At 40.5% G+C, this 24,200-nt stretch overlaps 2 protein-coding genes across 3 annotated transcripts; both read left to right on the forward strand.

Annotated features, from left to right (window-relative positions):
* The first annotated feature begins 2,781 nt into the window (after positions 1 to 2,781).
* Positions 2,782 to 12,097, forward strand: rrm1 (ribonucleotide reductase M1 polypeptide). Its single transcript, XM_012815522.3, has 19 exons — positions 2,782 to 2,953; positions 4,731 to 4,819; positions 4,964 to 5,141; positions 5,237 to 5,337; positions 5,465 to 5,524; positions 5,664 to 5,703; positions 5,879 to 6,041; positions 6,148 to 6,289; positions 6,547 to 6,630; positions 6,880 to 7,041; positions 7,153 to 7,232; positions 7,333 to 7,534; positions 7,656 to 7,805; positions 8,004 to 8,225; positions 8,732 to 8,808; positions 8,926 to 9,061; positions 10,665 to 10,760; positions 10,981 to 11,169; positions 11,485 to 12,097. The coding sequence occupies exons 1-19, from the start codon at positions 2,935 to 2,937 to the stop codon at positions 11,665 to 11,667; spliced, it is 2,373 nt and encodes a 790-aa protein (XP_012670976.1). The 5' UTR covers positions 2,782 to 2,934; the 3' UTR covers positions 11,668 to 12,097.
* A 1,204-nt stretch (positions 12,098 to 13,301) lies between these two features.
* On the forward strand, positions 13,302 to 23,568 carry rnf121 (ring finger protein 121). Of its 2 annotated transcripts, none has more exons than XM_031585722.2 (9): positions 13,302 to 13,701; positions 14,385 to 14,422; positions 14,531 to 14,672; positions 16,443 to 16,597; positions 21,488 to 21,595; positions 21,875 to 21,995; positions 22,286 to 22,419; positions 22,528 to 22,629; positions 23,265 to 23,568. In XM_031585722.2, the coding sequence occupies exons 1-9, from the start codon at positions 13,624 to 13,626 to the stop codon at positions 23,383 to 23,385; spliced, it is 999 nt and encodes a 332-aa protein (XP_031441582.1). In that variant the 5' UTR covers positions 13,302 to 13,623; the 3' UTR covers positions 23,386 to 23,568. The 2 variants fall into 2 exon arrangements, with proteins under 2 accessions (XP_031441582.1, XP_031441581.1); XM_031585721.2 differs by having other exon boundaries at positions 13,305 to 13,701; positions 14,382 to 14,422.
* The last annotated feature ends 632 nt before the right edge of the window (positions 23,569 to 24,200 follow it).

Consider the following 24,200-nt stretch of genomic DNA (forward strand, 5'->3'; position numbering starts at 1 on the left):
GTTTCCGAACATATGGATGTCAAAGTGTCACTTATTTAATGCGACAGTGATCAAGGATGATTGTATGCTATATATTCCCTCAAAATGTCAAACCTGTCTCTGTCATGTTTTTATAATTTTTAGGGGGAAATCGTCAGTAGCAATCTATAACACAATTATATGCTTATCGTACATACACTATAGAAACTATTAAAAAGCCGATTCAATTAAATGAATAATTTCTAATTTAATTTGTTATTTTTGTCATATACAGACATGCAATGATGATTGCTGGGTAATATGTATCGTGTTCGCCAATGTCAAGTCTCTATTTGATCATGTGACGAGACGATACGATATAGCTCGTTTAGGCGCAAAATCTGAACGTCAAGACCTACATTACAAGCTGACAGCACAGTCAGAGGCACAGTACACTTGTCGAACGACGCCTTTCAAACATAAAAGTGGTAATGCATGATTTGCTCTTTCAATGGACAGGACAGCCAGCCCATTCAGCCTCTCCTGCCCCATGCTGCTCAGGTAGGTCTAAGGCAGGGGTGGCAAACATACGGCCCGCGGGCCGGATCAGGCCCACCAGTGGGTCCAGCTCGGCCCGCCGGATGACTTTACTAATGCTAAGGAGAGCCCAGGCAGATAAACAGTGGGCTGTTTTTGGTCTTTATTTTTCTAGTTTATTGTAGAAAGACCTTAAAATAGTGTTTATCATCCAAAAACCTTCACCAATGATTTAAACATAAAGAAATATTGTCGTTATTTATGCATTATTATGCTATGATTTTACTGGTCTGGCCCACTTGAGATCAAAGTGGGCAGTGTGTGGCCCCTTAACTAAAATGAGTTTGACACCCCTGGTCTAAGGCCTAATCGGTTTCAATTTGGAAAAGAATCACTCGGCTGTTGCCCTGTCACATGGGTTTGTCAGAAACAATAGCAGGGCAGTGCACCGACGGTGGATGTTACGGAGTTAACTTTGACCTGTTTACTTTCCCAATACAATAGCCAAAGTATCTAATTCGACCGTTAAATCCAACACAATGTTGGTAAAATATATATATACGCCTAATGATGTTTGTGTGTGCGTGCGTGTTTTGCGAGCGCACAATAATTTTTTTCGCGAGGGGTGGGGGGGGGGCTTTAACATGTCCAGGCCCAGGGGCCCATGGTTTCTTAATCCGTCCATGCGTTTAGGTATATCTCGCTAGTTTTAGACCAAAACACCTTGCTCTTATGTTCTTTTATGCATTGAACTCCTATATCATGTTAATATGGTATTGATGGTACAGTTTGATAGCATCAAAGTTTTTTTCCTATCTGTCTTCAAACCACATGCACACATACTTTGTTCAACAGAATATACAGAAATAGACCAACAGATTGCTCTCATGCCTATACATAAAATGTATTAATTAACAAAAATCAGATGTGTTTTGGAGACACATAGAATGCACATTTATGTGATACCTGTGTTACCTGCCTCGCAACCTCGTTAGATGATAGTTCAACAAATCAGCAATATCCGGCAAGTCATACCACTAATCATCACCATTTTTGTACAAGACTGCAGCAACCTTGACGTCCTTTTATATATCTTTCATCATATTTTGTCACTGATTTCTTTAGATACCCTTGGTCTGTAAACTTATTTTTGATGGGATGGCTGAATAAAGTGACATGCAATCATGTCGAAGTGTACCAAAATTTAGAAGACTGTAACAAAATATCAAAGTGCTCTTTATACCTAAAGTAAAAGGAATCTAACGCAGAATGTAGCAAATTGTGCTTTCAATTATGCCTACATTTTTGAGTGCGATGGGTGAATATTTTCATTAACGTGTCAGGTCTACAAGTTAGCCTACACTGCAACTCTGAGCCGATACTGTTACATTCTGAAGTTGGTGAAGGAGACCTGTCACTCTGATATAAAGAAATGCAACTTCAAGGCAGTGTTTTAGGACAAAGTACATATGGCACCACAAATTTGTTAATCTTCAATTATAGGCAGAGTTAATCATTGTACAATTAACCATCTGTATAGGCCTGCCATTATTCTGAAGTGTAATTCAGAAGTTCATTTAGAAAGAGGAGTTTGAGACATTTAAAGAACTAAAGATCTTAAAAAGTAATTTGCCACTGCTAAAAGCTTTCATTGTTATTCAGGCTCAGGGTGGAGTTATACCAGAAGGGATTAGCCTACTACCACCATTCCAATAATAGAAAACATATTGGCTGCAACTGGGTTAAACCTTGCACACTAAAGACTGTCATTTAATCAAGCTGGTCTACAGGTTCAAGGAGCAGTTGTTGTAGTTATTTCATCCTTATGAACTCTGATGTGGAGGGAGCCAGGTAGTCACCCCCAACCCACTAAAAAGCTGTTATTGTAAGTCTGTTTGGACACAAATACAAAGCTCTATGGACTTGATGTCTTCGGCAACTACACAACAGTTCCTCCTTCACTCATCAGTGTTTCTTTACTTGATCCCTTCCTTTGAATCTCCACTTAAAGAAATATTATTTATTATTAGCCTAAATATTTGTATTGCTGTTCTTGTTGTGATTGCTGTTTTTGTCGTAGCCAAAAGTTTCAATTTATTTTTTCAATTTGTAATATGTTTTGTCAGTAACTTTCAATGAAAGCATAATACATAATCAAAAACACCGCGCCAATTTCATTCGATTGTCTGGGCATGCCTTTTCGCGCGATGTCAATAGTGGATAACGGAAGTGCATTGTTATTGGCCTAGATCGCTTGAACGTTACATTAGTTTTCTCGGATTGGTTGGTTCTCTGATACGTTCAGAGTTCGTGGCGCGCTTTTGGTTCACTTGGCGCTTTCTTCTACAGAAAACTAACAGGAACCTGATAGTTGCAGTTGGGTTATCTGTCTATCTTGTCTTTCATCGGGTATTGCTCTTTGAAATAAATAAGACAAAGATGCATGTGATCAAGCGAGGTAGGTACAAGAATATACAAAGGCATTGTACTTGTAGCAAAACCAGTAATATTAACTGATTGCGCTACTGAATTCAGTGAACATTAGCCAACTAAATGAACTAGCTACATTTTAGCTAATCAGTTTAGTAATAATTCAGTTGACTGATAATTCCTGTTTATTTTTCTGAAACCTTATTCAGTGTCTTAACTTAGTTGGTTAGCTTTCTCCGTGTTACCGAAAGGCTAACGTTAACTAGCACGTTGGCAGCAATGTCGCTTTTTAAACCTAGTTAAAGATGGCATTAACCTTTAGCTAGGTATCTTACCAACATGTCTGCCAATTAGCACAGACATAAACATACATTTGCTGTTTAACGTTGGCTGTGTAACTGTCGGAAACTGCAAATGCTGTTGGTTCCGTTGGTGGTTAGCCAGCAAAGGTTGCATCGGTAGTCGGCTAACACTAACTTAAGTTAACTTAGTTCACGCTTGTCGCCTGTTAGTGAGATGGTACAAAGAAGCAAACTACCGAAGTATTGAGAAACAAGGTTTTACGCTCTAGGTATCCCTCGATAAGTAAGTTAGCCCAGTAACTTAACGTTAGACAGCTATTTGCTAGCTAGGAAGTTAGCCATGTTATGTTGTGATAAACCGAACTGGCCCAATATCGAGCTGTTTGTGACATTTCAGTTTGCCTCCGGGTTGTCCACCTATTCCATCTGACTTTGAGCTATGAGAAACCTAGAACTAATGTAAATACTTAGAAAGGAACCTACTTGACATTAACCTCGCCCTCAAACTTGGCGCCAAATATTGAGATTGACTGCTACGTTCATTTCAAACCAAGCTATTTAAAGGAAACTGATGGACCGAAGGATCGGTCATCTTGACGTTTCGATTAATGAACGCATAGACAATTTATAATTTTGGTGCAGTTGACATGGTTGTAATTTTATGTCAGTGTTCGGTACGCCTGAAATGTTTTCTTCTTGAAGCTGAACCTTCACAAGCTAATTAGCTAACTCCCCGTATTCATGTTGGTTTGATTGTAGTTCCGAATTAATGTCCATCAACTGCACGAATATTATAAAATGTCGGCTTTTTTGTAATATGTATGTGCTAAATCATGTACTTTCTACAAGTTTGCAAAGACTGAACTGAAGTTTCCACAATATAGTTGCGCTTTAAAGGATATTCAGTTGCTATACACTTGCAGGATATGACATCAGCCGCATCATTATGGATGACCTATTTCCAGTGTGAACATGTAGTTTGGTTAACCATTATTTAGGTATCAGTTTTAAGGTTTAATGTTTATTTACTCAATGTTTCTTTTGTTCCAGTACAAGTATGTGTATGTAGTAAAAATGTGTGTCGTCTTATTAGGTAGATGTTAGTAGTTCTCAGATAGTTTTGAACTATAGACTACTGATCATCTTGGGTTCTGAAAGTGGATTTGTGGATTAGGCAATATCTATGACTAATCCACAAATCCACTTTCATAATTTATGACATGCTATATGACATTGTTGTTTTAATGGAGGCAACACTGAAAGGAACTGATTATGACCATCTTATTTGATCAGAGATCAATTAGGGAGATATTCTTTATGTTTCAGTGAAAAGTGGCCACAGGGTTTTTTTTTTTTAGTTTAATTATTTTAAAATCCCTAAGGGCTCCAACAACTAAATAACTGGTACTGTTTTAAAATAGTTTTTTTTTTCTGAACCTGAGGAAATGCAACTGGATTTATTTAAAACATTTGGTCAGTGTTCATGGAGTGTGTCTGTTTCAGATGGGCGCCAGGAGCGCATCATGTTTGACAAAATCACATCACGTATCCAGAAGCTGTGCTATGGACTCAACTCTGACTTTGTGGATCCGGTAAGTCAAATTAGTCAAATGTTGCATGTGTTAAGACATGCTACATTTAGAATAGATATCATTAAAATACATAGGCCCAAACTGAAAATGTGGTCTTGCTCACTTTGAACTACTTTTTCTTATTTTTTTTGCATTTTCCTTTAGACTCAGATTACCATGAAGGTAATCCAGGGCCTGTACAGTGGCGTCACCACTATTGAGTTGGACACACTAGCTGCAGAGATTACTGCTACTCTCACCACGAAGCACCCTGACTATGCTATCTTGGCTGCTCGTATTGCTGTGTCCAATTTGCATAAGGAGACGAAGAAGGTCTTCAGCGGTAAGTTTGAGTTTGTTTTTCTTTTCTTTTCTTTTTTCTACACAAAAAAAGAGCTTAAATAAAAGAGTAATATCTTATTTTAATGTCTTTTGTAGATGTAATGGAAGATTTGTACAATTATGTGAATCCACGGAACGAACGCCATTCACCAATGATATCTAAGGAGACGCTTGATCTTGTTGTTGCCAATAAAGATGTAAGGCATTCATTCTTGACATAAGCACCATCGAGAGCAGGGTTTGGATACTTTGATACAATTGTTGTACTAAATGAACGTTCTAATGAGGCTGTTGTGTTTTTATTCACATTTTAATTTTAAACAGCGTCTCAACTCCGCCATCATTTATGACCGAGACTTCTCCTACAATTTCTTTGGATTTAAAGTAAGTTCATGTTGACCAATTCCCTTTTGATTTTTACTTTATTGATTTCAAATAAAAACTATTTGAGTTAGAAATGTATCCCCTACAATTTGTAATGCATGAGTGTAATTGTTTCGGATGGTTGTGTTTGTCTGAATAGACACTGGAGCGGTCCTATTTATTGAAGATTAATGGGAAAGGTAAACATTTTTGTATTGCTTACAGATCAGTTACATTTGTGATGTACATTTTAATTTCCATATTAGCTGAATGGAACAGTTCTGCTGTTCCTTGTTAATTAGGTTCAGCTCGACTGAACTTCCTTGCTTAGTTTGTTTGCTCCAACAAGAGTAACTCTAAAATTCTCATCTCTAGTGGCGGAGCGTCCGCAGCATATGCTGATGCGCGTGTCCGTGGGCATCCACAAGGAAGACATTAGCGCCGCCATAGAGACGTACAATCTTCTGTCAGAGAAGTGGTTCACCCATGCCTCTCCGACCCTCTTCAACGCCGGAACTAACAGACCTCAGCTTTCAAGGTACAACGTCTTATTAGTTCCGTCCCATGTCTTCGTGTATGGATGAATGTATAGCCTGAGTGTTTGAGAAGTAAGGTGTTTTAACGACCAATCGTGCTGCTTCTAGCTGCTTCCTGCTGGCCATGAAAGATGACAGCATTGAGGGGATCTATGACACACTGAAGCAGTGTGCCCTCATCTCCAAATCAGCTGGTGGTATTGGTGTTGCAGTGAGCTGCATCAGGGCCACTGGAAGCTACATTGCAGGGGTGAGTGTCTTAAAAGTGTGAACACAGATGACTGGAATCATTGCTTGTGTAGACACTAGGGGGTTCCTCTCAAAATCAACCAGTTTGCTCCTTGTTCAACAAATATTCTGTTTGCACTCTTATTAAATCATTTACTGTTAGTTGCTTTTTGTTAGAAAATCAAGCTTTATTGGTGATAGTAAATCCTTAGATGGGGACTACTCTAGATCAGCTGTTTCAGAAGTTGTTCATGTTTTTATTTGTACACATTATTTCAGACAAATGGCAACTCCAATGGCCTGGTGCCAATGCTCCGTGTGTACAACAACACTGCCCGCTATGTGGACCAGGGAGGAAACAAGGTGAGAGAAATGACCCGTTATGCACTAACCATGTGTGTTAGGAATTCATATTTGCAGAGGAAAGAGATGGGTTACTTTCGTTTGTGTGTGTATCTGGAATATTACTTTAATGACGATACCAAACTAATTTGCAATCAAAGAACATTTTTCTTTTATTGTATATAGAGTTTAATATTTAAATAAGTCACATCCCTAGTAATTTGCTGCCCTTACCATAACAGTTTGTTATTGTGTGTTGCCTCTGTTCAGAGACCTGGTGCATTCGCCATGTACCTTGAGCCATGGCACTTGGACATCTTTGACTTCCTTGAGCTGAAGAAGAACACAGGAAAGGAAGAGCAGAGAGCGAGGGACTTGTTCTATGGCATGTGGATCCCAGATCTCTTCATGGAGAGGGTGGAAAAAGATCAGGTGTGTGGATCTAAAATGGTCAAGAAACTGGGAGCAAAGTTTGCCAACGAATCCATGTTTTATAATCTGTGACAGAATGTCATCAGCTCACGGTGTTTGTTTCATTTCTAGGACTGGTCTCTCATGTGCCCCAGTGACTGCCCTGGTCTGGATGAGTGTTGGGGTGACGAGTTTGTGAAACTGTATACCAGGTGTGTTGACCTTTTTAGGACCTAAATAAAATGCTCAAAGATAATGGCCTGATTTTAGTCATTAAACGGAGTCTTGCCGTCTGTTCCATTCTGTCATCAGATATGAAAAGGAAGGCAAGGTCAAGCGTACGGTTAAGGCACAGCAGGTGTGGTACGCCATCATAGAGTCTCAGACGGAGACGGGCACACCCTACATGCTCTATAAAGATGCCTGCAACCGCAAGAGCAATCAGCAGAACCTTGGCACAATCAAGTGCAGCAATCTATGCACAGAGATCGTTGAATACACCAGCAAGGATGAGGTACAAATTTACGGTTTTCTCTCTAGACACACTGGCTTTGCTATCAACATCTGTTATGTAATTGCACGCATAACAGGCACTGCATCAGTAGTCAGAACTGTTTCTGAATCCATGTCTGCAGGTGGCTGTGTGTAACCTGGCATCCATCGCCCTGAACATGTACGTCACTTCAGAACGAACCTTTGATTTCCAAAAATTAGCCTCCGTCACCAAGGTCATCGTCAAAAACCTGAACAAGATTATTGAAGTCAACTACTACCCCATTATTGAGGTGGGAATATACTCCTGAAATCTGTTGTTTTGTGTTGTAATTGCAGTAATATTCAGTCATTTTTCCCTCTTTCCTTTGTTGGTAATCTTCACTTTAAGGTTATCACAGATGTCCTTGAAATAACGTGTATTTAAGTGAGACTGCTCTCCACCTGTAATGGAAATGGGATGTTAACTAGAATTTTTTTTTGGTCCACAGGCAGAGAATTCCAACAGGAGACACAGGCCTATTGGCATTGGTGTTCAGGGTCTGGCTGATGCCTTCATCCTGATGCGCTACCCGTTTGAAAGTGCAGATGCTCAGCGCCTCAACATCCAGATCTTTGAGACCATCTACTACGCAGCGCTGGAGTCCAGCTGTGAGCTGGCAGAGAAGCTTGGCCCCTATGAGACCTATCCAGGCTCACCTGTCAGCAAAGGAGTGAGTTTGACCTCTTTCCTCCCTCCGGTTCTCTTTAGTAGGAATGATGTGTGTAAGGATACACCTATGTCCTTAATGACATCGGGCCATCTGTCTGCTATATCTGTGTTTCCCCCATCATCGTTTGCACTTCAAGTGTTTAACCTGTTGGTAGTGTATTAAATGTATTATTTTTTAATTAAGTAGCAAAAAATATGTTTGAGGTTTAAAAAATAGACTAGATTATTCATTATATTTCAACAACCGTCTGAATCCCTAATATACTTCAAATATAACACAAAGCAGTGTTCTTCTATGGCTTTCCTGGTGGCTCACACGCATATACTGTTTGTTTGATTTATTTATTTATATATATATATATATATATATAATATATATATATATATATATATATATATATAAAAATAAAGCAAAATAAAGAACAGTTCTGGTAAAATGTGCAAGCAAAGGGCTCAGGCTTGAATCCTGAACCGTTTCCATTGAAATATCTCTTCCTTCTATCGCAGATTTTGCAGCATGACATGTGGGAGAAAGTTCCTACAGACCTCTGGGATTGGAAGGCTCTGAAAGAGAAGATTGCCAAGTAAGTACAAAACAGACAGAAAACCTTCAGCAGACTGAATTGAAAACTAAGTTTGTAGGAGAGTGCATGAAGCCAGACACCTCCCATACTCATCTGTTGTCTCCACCTCTCTTGTAGGCATGGTGTGAGGAACAGCCTGCTTCTGGCCCCAATGCCCACCGCCTCTACAGCCCAGATCCTAGGAAACAACGAGTCCATTGAGCCATACACAAGCAACATCTACACTCGTCGAGTCCTGTCTGGGGAGTTCCAGGTAATGTCTGATGCAGATATAGGGTGATGAGTTTCAGATGGATGATTGTAAGGGCTTAAAGCGTTGTGAAAGTGACGTATTTTTGGAAGCGAATCCCGGATGGAAGCGCCTATGCTATATTTCTTGATTCAACTTGAGTTAGCTGGATGTGGTGATGGAGTAGACAAGGAGCTCGATGTGAAGAGAATCCATTTATTCTGAATGTCAACTTGGGTAGGGTGTCAATACTCCATTCAGAAGAACTGAACAGCACACCATAAACACATAAACAACACAGGGAGGGGGAGAGAGTGATGGAGAGTTTAAGAGACAGAGAAATGAAATGGATTGGACAGATTTTTCTCCATTCCATTCTCTCCCTTTCCATCTTTAAGCTCTTCGCCCTGTCTATAGAAAGAGAGACAGACGTGAGAAGGGGAGGTAGAGAAAAACATAGCTTTGAGATGGAGAGGGTGATGAACACCAAACAGTGAGACAAATAAAGAAATGTAGAAAGATGGAGAGAACGGGAGGGAAAGAGAGGCGTTATACAGAGTTCAGACACAAAGAACTTAAGATAGACAGACAGAAAGAAGGTGATTTCTTTCTGTCTATCTTAAAACTTTGAAGAGATATGGGGAGATAAAGAAACAGATGGTTACATGAGAAATGAAGCCGAGGGAGAGCGCTGCAGAGACTGTAGCAGAGACTGTTGACCGTAGAAAATTATAAAAAGTCGCAAAGATTCCACCGTTTGTTCCATTGGGAATTTTGAACCTGTTTAAGTATAAGGTGTAGAAAAATTGAAACGTAGCCTAAGTGAAATTTACAAGACCTATGTGGCAAAGTTTGACCAAAGTTTCTATGTTAAGCAGGAATGTCAATATACTGCTTTGCAATTTATTATCAAATAGTTATGACCCTACCGAGACGACTCCATTGTACTGTTCAGGGGCCAGCTGAGATTCATAGTGAGTGAACCAAGTGTGTTGACAGTTGCAATGCGCCCTCTGATGGACAAACTATGCAATGACAACACTGCTAATGTAGTTGAAGGATCAATCTTCAGCTTTTCAGTAATGTATCCACTGTTCACTGATATCAGCACGATGATTTATCAGTCAGGCTCTATTGTAAGCTAAAACAATAAGCTATACCTCTGGACCTTTCAGGAAGAAACAAACTTGGCACCTGGCACTGCCTTACTTAACATTCAGAGGTTGTTGGCACGAGTACATTTCATCTACTGCTTGTGTTTTGAGAATTCCATTGGTCCATAACGCAAGAATATTAATAATTGGTCTTGACAAAGCTGGACAAAATGAATCAAATAGGACCTTGTTCTCTGCCAACACCTGGTCAACCGGAGGTCTAAGGTGTCACACAGACGTTGATGTCTGCGTGTCAACACCATGTTGAGTTCTTAAGCCAGTTTGGTGTTTACATTAACCAATGGGTTCAAATTGTAATGTTGTTTCAGTTAATAGAATGCTGGATTAACCCATTTATCTCCCTTATTAAGCAAGGGTCAATGATTCTTGTGTGAGCCACAAGCAGAACTATGTCTGATCCACTGTAAAGAAGTGCCATAGCTGATCATTGTTCCTCTGATTTAATTTTTAAGATTGTGAACCCTCACCTACTCAAAGACCTGACAGAGCGAGGCCTTTGGAACGAGGACATGAAAAACCAGCTCATCTCCCATAATGGATCCATCCAGGTAGGTCTGATGAACAACCAGTAACCTCTTTATCATCCACTTAACTTTTGCGTCCTTCTTGTCAGTCCAATGGTGAAAGCACTCACTAGATGGACATGCGTGTTTGCCGCTTTCATGGGAGACTCTGATAGTAAATGGTCTTGGATGTAATTTTGTTGAAAAGAAAATGATGTACTGTACATTGAACCTTAAAATTGGTACTGTGTCAATATTTTTGAAGGAAATTGAAGAGATCCCAGCGGATATAAAGGAGCTCTACAAAACTGTGTGGGAGATCTCGCAGAAGACCATCATCAAAATGTCAGCTGACCGAGGAGCCTACATTGACCAGAGCCAGTCCCTCAACATCCACGTAGCAGAGCCTAATTACGGAAAACTGACGAGCATGCACTTTTATGGCTGGAAACAGGTTTGTGCTAATTAAATGGACATTCTTGGAGATTCAAATGTAAAAATTCACACGTTTCAATGCATTTTTGATTCCGAGGGTTTTAAATAGGTTGCGACGACACATTTAACAGCTTTTTAGCAAACATTATTCTGTGTGGTTTAAGACTGTTTCCACAAATGTGTTTAAAATTGAATACCTTACAATGTTGTAAAAAGTGTTGTCTAGTCATTTGTGATTAAATATACACAAAAAAGTACAGGCCAACATGGTTGGTATTGAACCGGAGTGTTGTTTTAAATGAAACTCTTTAATTCACAATGATCTTTAATACAGGGTCTAAAAACTGGCATGTACTACCTGAGGACCAAGCCTGCAGCCAACCCAATCCAGTTTACTCTGAACAAAGAGAACCTGAAGACCCCCAACAGAACCGAGGAAGACACAACGGAGAGGAACAGGGCAGCTATGGTGTGTTCCTTAGAGAACCGTGATGATTGTGTGATGTGTGGTTCTTAAACCTTCCTTGTAAATGATTGTGGCCCAGCTGTAGTTTTCTCATATCTAAGCCAGTTTGCCCCTGCCCTGTGACGAGTCACCTTTTTATGATGGCTCAGCTATTCAGAGCTTCAGCATACTGTAGACATTTGATTACCACGTCACCAGGTGTATGTGTAAGATACAGGCTGTCTCACATTGTGTTCTTCATATTTATCATATTGTACAATCGTTTGCAATAAATTCAACCATATCCTTGGCACGTGGGTGCATTTTCTGATTGTATACAGGAGCTCTGTCATGTGCTTTTTTTTAATGGTCATCTGTTTTTTTTTTATTAAACTATTTTTTTTCTGATGAATAATAAATAAAACTGTTGCATTAACTCTTACCTCTGTATAGATCATTTGCACTGCATTTCAGTGACCTGAAATAAATATTTAGCAACTACCATGGTGTCCTGAGATGTTTGGTGGAGGATCATAACTAGGCTACTATACTATCACTCAGTCTAAAGATGGGGGGGTGTGTGATTGTGTGGCTGAGTCCGCCTTCACATGAAAATGTTCTTTGTCATTTCCATGAACTTGGACAAATGGAACAACCCATATCGGTCATAAAACCAGGAGTAGGCCTACCTTTGGTCTTTCAGGTGCCCATCCAAGATGGCACGCTTTAGTGTCATGTTATTAATACAACATTTATGGCATCTACAATTCTGAGAGCTGCCATGACCATTACAGGTACAGTAATATTGCACATGTCTCATGTTGGTTAATTATTGGATATGGGATCTACCATAACATGTTAATAGTTCTGGCAGTTTTAAGATGGAGTTTAAGTTAAGAGATGGTAAGGTTTTTTTTTTGCCAGTGAAATGATGGGGTTTAATATAGCTCTCGCCTGGGTTCTCTAAGGTTGAGATGGCAAGATATCCAGAAAAAAAGGGCTGGTAGATCATCACTGTTACTGGAAGATCATAGGCTGTTGGTAGGGCAAAGGAGAGGGGCTGGACAGGGATGTTCAAGATATATACTGATACGCATAAGTGTGGTTTACTAATATGTAAACATAAATCGTAACCTAATGATGACAGTTGATTATGCATTAAACATGCATGTGTCACTTTTCATTTTAATTAAAGTGTAGTTAAGAGAAGGTGAACACAGGATAGGGAAGTAGAGGCTGACAATAAATGAAGCTGTTAAAGGACTGGAAGGAGAGGTAGGGTATTCTCTATTGTGCCACTGCTGGTCTGGAGTATACCTGGCTGTCAGCTGAAGGTGGTGGTACAACAGATAAGGACTTTAGGTGTAATCACAGTCCTTATGTTAAACACCACGGTAATTATTTTAAGACGAATGAGTTACGGACTACAATTTCATTGTAAAAAAAAACACAGACTGAACAACAGGCATTTTCAAGACCAATTCATATAACATTGTATTAGAATAATTTTGTCCAAAATGACAACAACATTGTTCCTGAAGGATAGTTAGTTTGAGCTAAGAAAGATAATCCATAATCTATTATTTATTTGTAGATTCATTTATGACTGAATTTAGGGTAACTCATATTTAAACCCCTACTCAAACCCTGATCTACTAATTTGGGTCCTACTATCATGGACGACATGGATTACCAGTTGGCTTCGTGTACGGACGACGCACACTCGCACACTCGGGTCTCTCCTTCACATCCTGGTTATATTACTCCGGTGTCCGAGAAAACACACGGAGGAGGGTTTTCAGTTGTCACTATTCATTGAGTGCACTGCTTGCAAGGTTCCGTCGATGTAATTGTTACAATGAACCACACAACGTCCACTACAAGACTACTTAACCAGGAAAGAAAAATAATTTGCTGATGAATCATACCGGCGACACAACGAAAAGATCTGTCTGTACATAACGTTACACAGCTAGCTACTGAATAGCTCTAAGGTAGTTAGCTAGCTAGTTGTTAGTTCTTGCGAAGATGGCGGGGGTGTTTGAAGTGGAGGTAGACGGTGTAGAACACAATCATGGTCATGGACATCACGACGAAGAGCCCGTGGTAGGCATATAACATACTCTATATGTCCGTGATGAATGAAATTACTTATTGCTACCTGGCTAGGTGCATGTATTCCTTAGCTAGCCATCTAGCTAGCTAATCAGTTATCATAGCTAGCTAACGTTAGTCTACCTTTAGACGAAATGTCAGTCAAATGATAACAGCATCAGCCAATGTTAGCTTATTAAACTCCTGTTCGGCCTTGTAATTGTGTCGCATGATTTTATTTTAAGTTATTTTGAATCAGTGTAAAACACGAGTGTTACATATCTATTTCCTCAACACTACGAGTCAGCCCATGACACGAATCTGCTACTGATAGGATACCGTGGGCTGGTCACGGTTTGCTGGTGACCAAGGTTGCATGCTGTCCGAAATCGGGTTAACACTTGGCTTACTGGTCATCAAATCAGATGGGAAAGATAAACCAAAACAAAACTTTTTATTAATGGGTGGACCAGCCAGGGTCCATACCAATAACACTGGAAGTGCCAATTTTATTTCTTCAGTGGAACTATTTCAAGACAAACCCTATCTTTAGACAAATTCAAGAAATATAGTTAAGACCTTTAAGTAAATTACTTAATTGAAGTGATCCAGTGCTGTCTCATTTTATCCCATCTATTCAAGTGTAAAATATTCTGTGAAACCATTAATATGTATGCTCTCCATCCCCGCAGCAGATTGATATGTCCCAGCTTTCACCAGAGGAGAAGTGGAGGTCTGTATCTGACAAAATGTTCACTCTATGTGTGCTTCAAACTTGTAGCAAATACAAATGAGTTACTTTGCAGGATGATAATAATATGTTATGTCTTGTGCGTCCCAGGTTAGAGCATGCTAGGATGCACGCCAAGCATAAGGGGCACGAGGCCATGCATGCTGAGATGGTCCTCATCCTCATCGTCACACTCGTCATCGCTCAACTCGTGCTGGTGCAGTGGAAGCAGAGACATCCCAAATCTTACAACGTAAGTCAATATTTGGACCATTTCTTTCATGTGAATGTGATGCAGAAAATCTTCTTCTCTCCTTCTGCCCTTCTTCTGCCCCTTTGCACCCATTTGCCCCATTTGAAACCAAGCAAAGCCATAACATGTTTGATATTAATTTCCATAGCTGCCAAGTTGTTTTACGAAACTGTGGTTAAATAATCTTGTCTACAGCTCCCAGGTGCACATAGTGTCCTTGTTGGCTTGTTTGGCAGTTTTGCTTTAAATCAGAGGATATTACAGCATAATATCATGAAATGAATCCATACCCATTAAACCCAGTTGGTAGAGAGGGAAATGCTTCACAGACATTCACAATGTAATGAATTACAAACATAGAGAGTAACTTAAACAGATTTGGCTACCTGACTGTGGTGACATCTCTCTATGCTATTGGATCACATCCAGAGGCCCCCCTCTAGAACTACCTCCAAGTCATTCTCCGGACATTCTCTGGGACTAAAGTGTGTCGATGCTGTGCTAGGTATTATATGCAAATGTCACAGTGGCACAGCCTTAACAAACTAAACTGCTGTTTGTGATCGCTGGTCTTTTGGGGAATGATCTAGCCCTTTGAGATGACTACTATGATGTCAGTAGGGTTCTGCCACCAGTTCCTGTCCATATGGTGGCGCCTTGTGTTGCAAGGTTGTGCAGGGGTATGATGAAGCCATTGATATGCCTGTCACCACACACACCATTCCCTGTCACCACACACACCATTCCCTGTCACCACACACACCATTCCCTGTCACCACACACACCATTCCCTGTCACCACACACACGTCCCCTGTCACCACACACCATTCCTGTCACCACACATGTCCCACACACACCATTCCCTGTCCCCACACACACCATTCCCTGTCACCCGCCACACACACGTCCCCTGTCACCACACACACCATTCCCTGTGCCCACACACACCATTCCCTGTCACCACACACACCATTCCCTGTCACCACACACACGTCCCCTGTCACCACACCCACCATTCTCTGTCACCACACATGTCCCCACACACACCATTCCCTGTCCCCACACACACCATTCCCTGTCACCCACCACACACACGTCCCCTGTCACCACACACACCATTCCCTGTGCCCACACACACACGTCCCCTGTCACCACACACACCATTCCCTGTCACCACACACCATTCCCTGTCACCACACACACGTCCCCACACACCATTCCCTGTCCCCACACACACGTCCCTGTCCCCACACACACCATTCCCTGCCACAGGAAGTCTGATACTTTAGATCCAGTTCATAGTAGAAATGAAATGTGCACACTGGAAAAGACATATGCCATTTGGACTCTTTTCTTCTATCTTGTTTATGACTTATCATAAACCTGACTGTCTTCATGTCAATCTGCTTCATTAACTGATTGGTTGTAGGTCATAAGTTAATGTTTGGTCATTAATAATCATCTGAATACTATCTGCAGATGGCATCAGTAAGTTACAGAGTGTTAGCTAACTTAAAGTTCCTTAAACACTTGTGGGGGCCTTCTGTGATGCAGGAATCTCTTTTTACAAACAAAACTGGATTTCTATGGACCACAGGAGCAAAGGGCATAGAATGCGTCTATGTGCACATATATATGTATGCCATTGATACATTTCTCTCCAGGTCTTCAGACTGTGACTGATAAGGGCATTTTCATTATGGCAGTAATGCGTTAAGGCTTTATTAATACATTTATTTTTTTATTAATTTTTTTTTACTCCTTTACAGATGATAACATTATTCCAGATGTGGATAGTACCCCTCTACTTCACCACTAAATTGCACTGGTGGCGGTTTCTCATAACCTGGTTCATCTTCTCCATGGTGACGGCTTTTGTTACCTTCCGTGCCACACGAAAGCCGTTGGTGGTTACCACCCCAAGGTAATGCCTTCACTTTTAAACCACAATGAGATGAGAACCATCTCCCATATGTATGTGTTATCTTTTTTTCAAGAAGAATTATTATTAATTGAAATATGACCAAAAACGTGCTTTTGGCAAACATTTGTTGGCAAAACCATCACTGCTCCTTTATTTGTTCCTCTTTAAACAACTTTCCTTTCATTTTCAACTCCTTTGTCCTCCTCCTAAAAGGCCCTGCCAACTGTAGCTAGGTTTGCTAACCATGTTATGTGTATTTTTGTCTGATTTGTAAATACACCAAAATAAATGAGTCTTATCTGATACTGGATTCCCTTCTGAAGATATATCATGCAAGCAAGTCATGTGCACCCCAGTGTGAGTTTGGGTGGCATTCTGGTAACCATGGTACCCAAACTGGACCAAAAGCCCTGAGGCGGAGGAAATCTGCCCTTCAAATTCGATTTAAAAATGGGGCTTTGATGCAGTTGATAAGCCTTCTCCTCCACCATATTTTAAGACTTTATGACCATGACTTTTGTTGTTTATTTGCTTTGATCACACACAACAGCAACAATGTACTAGCCTTCATATTATTTCCCTACATTAAATACGCTAAGTATTAAAGCCGCAGTAGGGACCCCTTAAAAAAAATTACTTTTTTCATATTTGCTCAAACTGTTAACTATGTCCTGACCGTAGTAGATGAGACGGACACTCTGTGAAAAGATCAGGTTACAGTAACAGTAACACGCTGCAGCTTGGAAATGAGAACGAGTATAACTTCCAGGCCCCTTCCCTGTCCTCTGCGCTGTACTCCAGCCCCGCCTTCAAAGCCCCTCCCCACAGAGGAGGCTGCCGTGACGCGTAATCTACAGCAATATCTGTTCAGTAAAAGAACTAGCACACACTTATTTCAGTGCTTAGGTGTTCGTTTGGTAACAGAAACTCGTGCTAAATAAGCAGTAAACCACTTTAGCTGTTTGAGCACAGGCACACATAATTATCAGGACAAACACCAAACCCATACAACCAATGCCTGGGCACTTCACAAAGATATTTTCAGCAACTTTCAAATAAAACAACGCTAATCAGTAGCCTTAGCATCAGAAACAAGCTAATGTTAGCCCAACTGCAATGTCACAGTAACAGTAACCATTACCATCTTAGTCTAAAGTCTTAACTTTTTTCAAGCAGGGCTGATTACCTGTCAAGCAGAATGTGGCCAACTCGGCATCAGTTTGGAATCCTTTCAGGTCCTGTAGGCCCATAGTTTCCGCTGCTCACTGAAGCTATTGAGCTTGACCAAGTGAGAGGATGTGTGGGGGAAGAGGGCTGCCCACACCGTGTTCAACAGTGGTGATTGACACTCTTATAGACACTCCTCAGAGTTCTGATTGGTTGTTTTGATTTGGTCGTGGTGGATTTTTGCAAATGACTTTAGGAGCACTCACTAGGTGGAAGCAGAGGAACCTGATTATTTATTTATTTTACAGATAATCTGTCTCATGTACTACTCTCAGGACAAAAACCGTTTTAGCCAATATAACAAAGTTCTTTTTTATAAGGGTTCCCGACTGCAGCTAATGTCTGACAGATCCAGTGCCCTGAGCAGGTAGGGGTCAACCCATCATCAGAGTTCATCAATTTCTCCATTATTGTTTGGTATTCATGGGTTCACCTTATTGGTTAGCTAACATTCTAACGCTAACCCATGGTATTGTTGTGTAAGAATTTACAGTCAATATACATTTACATTTAGTCATTTAGCAGATGCTTTTATCCAAAGCGACTTACATATGTGCGACTTACAATGTATACACATTTTACATTTACACTGATGGCACACTGCACATCAGGAGCAATTAGGGGTTCAGTGTCTTGCTCAAGGACGCTTCGACAGGGAATCGAACTAGCAACCTTCTGATTACTAAACGACTTATCTACCTCCTGTACCACTGTCGCCCTAGCAGATGAACTGCCACAGAAGCTGTTAATGAACTTTCAAGTGTTGACACTGAAACTCTAAAGAGAAATGTAGATTTGAAGATTGAAAAGCTTGCGTTAAACACAAACCACGACCTCAATGATATCGCAAATCCATTTTTCAATTTCATTCACTTTTCATTTGATCCAGATTTCCTTATTTGGACAGAAAGTACATCAAAATGGCAACACGGACCCCTTGAGGTCTATGGTGTGATCAACCTGGGTCTGGTTATTGTCACTGCCACAATAGACAGAACCGTAAAAGAGGTTGGTGCTGTCAAACCTTACCCCTCTCGTTATGGCAATATGCGCATGTGTAGTGGCCGGCAACAAATTTGGCTTTTATTTCTTAATATGTTTTTTTTTTTATTGGAGCCAAATATAACAACTTAGGCAAGCATTTCTTGTGGATATCACTGGTGATTTTCATTTTGACATTTCATCTTGGTCGCCAATTTTACAGTGAGGTGTATACCAATTCAAGTAGATGGGAGCTTAGTTTTGTGTGACTGATATAATTCCAAGATGGCAGTCAAGTGGGCAGATGTATTCACCACGTGTTTTAATAGCGTCTCACTGGTCACCAGACATGTCCAAGTAATGGGTTGCCTCCTGTTACATTCAACCAAACATATGAAAACCAATTAAAACAAAGCAAATATCTAACTCTACTTCACAAATATCACTCTATGATCTCCATGAACGTTAGTAACCTCACAACGATGCATGTTGGCTTGCTTACTAGCTAACACATTATTACAAGGTGAAAGGTTGAATTGTTGCAAAATCTTCCTTATTCACAAAGAAAGTGGATGTTATGAGTCAAAACCACTGTATGACATTGAGACCTGCTCTAAGTCAAACAAAACCATACTTAATAACCTTGGTGTAGAAAAAGATTTGTAAATCAGGATACATCTTAAATGTGGAGTTAAGTTTCTAATACAAACTTAGACAAACTTGTAACCTTATGGATACCATTCTTGCGCTGTAATTTATGTCTTTAAAAAGAGTTTGGTCCTCAAAATTTTAACCGGGACAAAATCCCTTAATCATTTCAGTGTCTTCACAAGGCTGTACAAAGGGATGGCAGATTTCTGATTTTCTAAAAATGAATTTTGATGCATATTTGCTTGAACGCATGCCTATAGATATGGCTTTGGAGCCTGATCATGGAACCTCAGCCTACACCTAAGTGGGACCACCTCCAGTGCACACGCCCCCCCCCCCCCTCAGTCAAATCAGACTTAAGCACCCTTAAACCCTTAAGCCCAGTGCCCGCCTTAAGCACAACCTCCGAGGCTTCCGGTGGTGGCGTGGCGTACGGACCCACAGCCCATGGTTAACCAAGCGTGCTCCGTCCATTTTCCTGTTAGTGTTGAACATTCAAAGGGTCTGAAATACTCAATTTCTCAACTTTTGCTCCTGCATCTTCATCAGTCGCCCTCAGCCGCAGAAACTCTTCAATTGTTTGTAAGCCGATTGAATTATTGTGTATTTCAATTTGGGACATTACTGGCTAAGCCACTGCTATGCACTTTTGTGACGAGAGAAACAGGCCATTCAAATTTGGCTCATAGCAGAGCTGCTGCTGGTTGCTTGAAGTGAACCTGTTATCTTAGTTATCCACCTTGAGTTATCTAAATAGGTCAAAGGGTTTTCTGACTTTGACAAGACTTTGAGCAAAGAGCAAGAAAGAGGCACTGTGTCCTAGAGCCTGTGTCTCCACATAGTACGAGTCGTTATTTACAAACAGCAGCTAACATTTTAGCTAAAGAGAGTGTAGCGAAGGGAGAGCGTAGTCACCCAACCTGGACTTACACCCGGGTCTACAGGGTGCCAAACCTGCAATGCCAAAGAGCCAGGCTCAATGGCATGGCAGTCAGAGCACATATGTAATGACGGCACATCGTCACAGAGAGACACTGTCTATTAATGTACATGTATGTGTGGCTGGAGTGGTGCATACAGGGCACACGCACACACACAGAACTTTGGAACCCCTTTAATCACCTCTGCACTGCTCATTCAGACTCAGAACCCCTTTAATCACATCTGCACTGATCACTCAGAACCCCTTTAATCACCTCTGCACTGATCACTCAAAACCCCTTTAATGACCTCTGCACTGTCTATTCAGACTCAGAACCCCTTTAATTACCTCTGCACTGATCATTCAGAACCCCTTTAATCACCTCTGCACTGCTCACTCAGACTCAGAACCCCTTTAATCACCTCTGCACTGCTCATTCAGAACCCCTTTAATCACCTCTGCACTGATCATTCAGAACCCCTTTAATCACCTCTGCACTGATCACTCAGAACCCCTTTAATCACCTCTGCACTGCTCACTCAGACTCAGAATCCCTTTAATCACCTCTGCACTGATCATCAGAACCCCTTTAATCACCTCTGCACTGATCATTCCGACTCAGAGGCACTTTGGTTAAGCAGTTGTGCTGCTCTACTTGTGTCTGTTCTATTTGTATCTAATGAAGTAAGCTTGTGTAGAGTATTGGAATTCCCCGTTACTTCCTGTATATTCGTATAGAATTTACTAATTTCTTTGTCACTGATCAGTTAGTTGTAATGGGATGTTACTTGTCATACTGTAAACCCGCCTTAACCGAGAGAGACCCAAGTTAAAAGCATGGATCCAGCCTTGATCCAGACATGAATTATCCACGTGGATGAGTCCGCGTAAGATAACCTCACTTATTCATATTCTCAACTAGCATTTACTCCATGCAGAATGGCCAGTTGTAACACTAGCTTGATTATGGAAAAAGCTCTGTTGAGTGGAAATCATGTCACTTCTACTCATATTCAGTTAATGTACACAGCGATGTTTAATTCCTTTAGTTCTTCTGTTATCAGTTCTGTAAACTGTGTGATTAAGAACCTTATTGTGTCCCTGGACAGGCTTGTATATAAGTGGTTCCTCTTGCTGTACAAGATCAGCTACACCACAGGGATAATTGGATATACCGTCATCATGTTTACCCTTTTTGGCCTTAACCTGCTTTTTAGGTAAGTTGTGCAGTACAATTGTTTTAATGGCATCCGTAACTATGGGAATTGATGAGGTAATCACAGTCATGGGGATATCCTGTACTTAACCTCACCCACCCATGTCATATTGCTTAAATACATCTTTGTAAGGGATACTATATCTTAAAATAAATGTAAATTGTCAGTTACACTGTTAAACCATACTGAAGCATTTTGTTTGGGTTTGCACTAGTGAATGTTTTCCTGGTTTACCTGTTCAAATTCCCCATGTCATGGGCTCCTCCATTCTTTTCCCAGGATAAAGCCAGAAGATGCGATGGATTTTGGTGTGTCTCTGCTCTTCTATGGTCTTTACTACGGGGTCCTTGGCCGGGACTTTGCAGAGATGTGTGCCGACTTCATGGCCTCCACCGTTGGGGTGAGTCAAGGGATGGTGATAACGAACTATAACATAAGATACTTTTGAAGATTTGGCTGTATTTTAAACCTACAAATGATTGTCCAGTGTTAGATGAGAATTAAGAGGCCATTGATAGTTGTGAAGCTCTCCCATTTTTGATATGCGCTTTGGGAAGCAGATTGAGATAAAGTATGAGTTACTCACAAAATGGCGCTGATAAGAAGAAGTAGAAATAATGCAAGGTTATACAATTTTTAATTGTTTGAAATTGAAGGGGTGCATTCGCTTCTGTTCTCCACTCTCTTCAGTACTATACAACATCTGGTATGCCTACCAAACACCTGTCAGACAACATTTGTGCCGTTTGCGGACAGCCAATCCTGGTGGATGTCAGCGAAGAGGGCATTATCGAAAACACCTACAGATTGTCCTGCAACCATGTGTATCCTTTCAAAAAGTTTTGAGTTAAACTTGGCTGTAGATACGGAGCTAAAGTGAATAAGATGTTCTGCCCTGAACTATAGCTTGGACCCTTAACCCTTGTCACCAGATTCCATGAGTTCTGCATAAGAGGCTGGTGCATCGTGGGGAAGAAACAGACCTGCCCATACTGCAAAGAGAAGGTGGACCTGAAAAGAATGTTCAGCAACCCGTATCCTTTCCCTGTCTTTTCCCTGTTCAGTTATGTGTTGGCCCACATCAGAGGGTTTCATAATTATGGTGTAAGTATTCATTTTGTGCAATAATTGAATCATTTCAACTAGTGAGCATCTCTTTATAAATGTTGAGGAACGCATTCAAACCTTTTTTTGTCAGGTCAAAGGTCAGGTTAGACTATTCATTTCTACTTTTCAACACTTTGGCGTACGATCAGGATTGTTTGTTTTTCTCTGAGCCATGTGACGTCTCATGAAGCACATGGAGCATGGCTGTGTCTGTAAAGACCTATAGGTTAGTCACGCTATACATAACCTTCTTTATTTTCACTGTTAACATCTTTTGGGGTCCTCGCACCAATTTGTGTCTGAATTAGGCTCAGTGTCTAAAGGCCAGTAGATGTAGGCGATGTCACATTTAATCACACTTCAAATATATGGAGGGGCATGTGTTCTATTCAGGCATTATTTTAGGCCTCCATCCACCAAGGTTTACCCAAAGAGAGTGTGTGTGTGTGTGTGTGTGTGTGTGTGTGTGTGTGTGTGTGTGTGTGTGTGTGTGTGTGTGTGTGTGTGTGACAGTATTTGTAATACTATGAAGCATATTTTGTTTCCTTAATTTGAGCTTTAGATGGGAAAGGCCACATGTTATGTATGGACAGCTCTTGGACTGGCTTCGCTATCTGGTTGCATGGCAACCAGTAATAATTGGACTAGTACAAGCAATTAACTACTTTTTAGGACTGGAATGAAAATGACGAAAACTGATCTAAAACAGATGAGTAAGGTGGACAATAACTCCTCATAAACAAATGGACACCTCTTGGACCCATGAAGAAACCAGTGGGTTTGGGTTTTTTTTTTGTCTATAAATGTATTTTGAGTGTACATGCACATTAAGTGCTTACTGGTATTAAAAACTAATCTGAATTGTACAAGTGTTTGATACCTTTGTCTGTGTGGTGATGTGTTTTAGTGGTTTCTCTTCTGGGCTCTCTGTTCAGCAAGACATAATCAAGAGGTCTGCCATTTTTTTTCTCATGCAGAACTACAGCTTGTAAAAATCAAGTACGAATACAATTTCAAGAGCTTGCAGAGTAATTAGTCATTCATTTGTATTTTATCTTTAGTCAAATATGTGTTTTATTGAAAGGCATTTTTTGATTGTGAAAATGAATAGGATCTGTGCATAGGAAATGTGTATACGTATACACAACATAGAAAGGTTGTGTGCTGTGGTACCAAATTGTACAGTCTGGGTGAAGTAAATGTCATCACCTTTCAAGTGCTATGACCTATGTGTCAAAGTGAGGTGTGTGCGTGTGCGTATTCAAGGAGTAACTACTGCGGTCATTTTTCTGTTCAATGACAAGTGATACTTATGATATTTTAGACTTTTAGTCTATTCAGCATTTTATATTCAGTCACATTCAATAACCATGACAGTTTTAACAATTGACAGAGTAGTGTATACATACACGTTTATTTACAATGCTCATTTATGTTTACAGGGAAATAATTCAAGTGTTACTAGTGAAGTGAAGAAAAGTAGCTTGTGGAGTTCATT

This window comes from Clupea harengus, chromosome 19 (assembly GCF_900700415.2).
Source record: "Clupea harengus chromosome 19, Ch_v2.0.2, whole genome shotgun sequence".
Lineage (NCBI taxonomy): Eukaryota > Metazoa > Chordata > Actinopteri > Clupeiformes > Clupeidae > Clupea > Clupea harengus.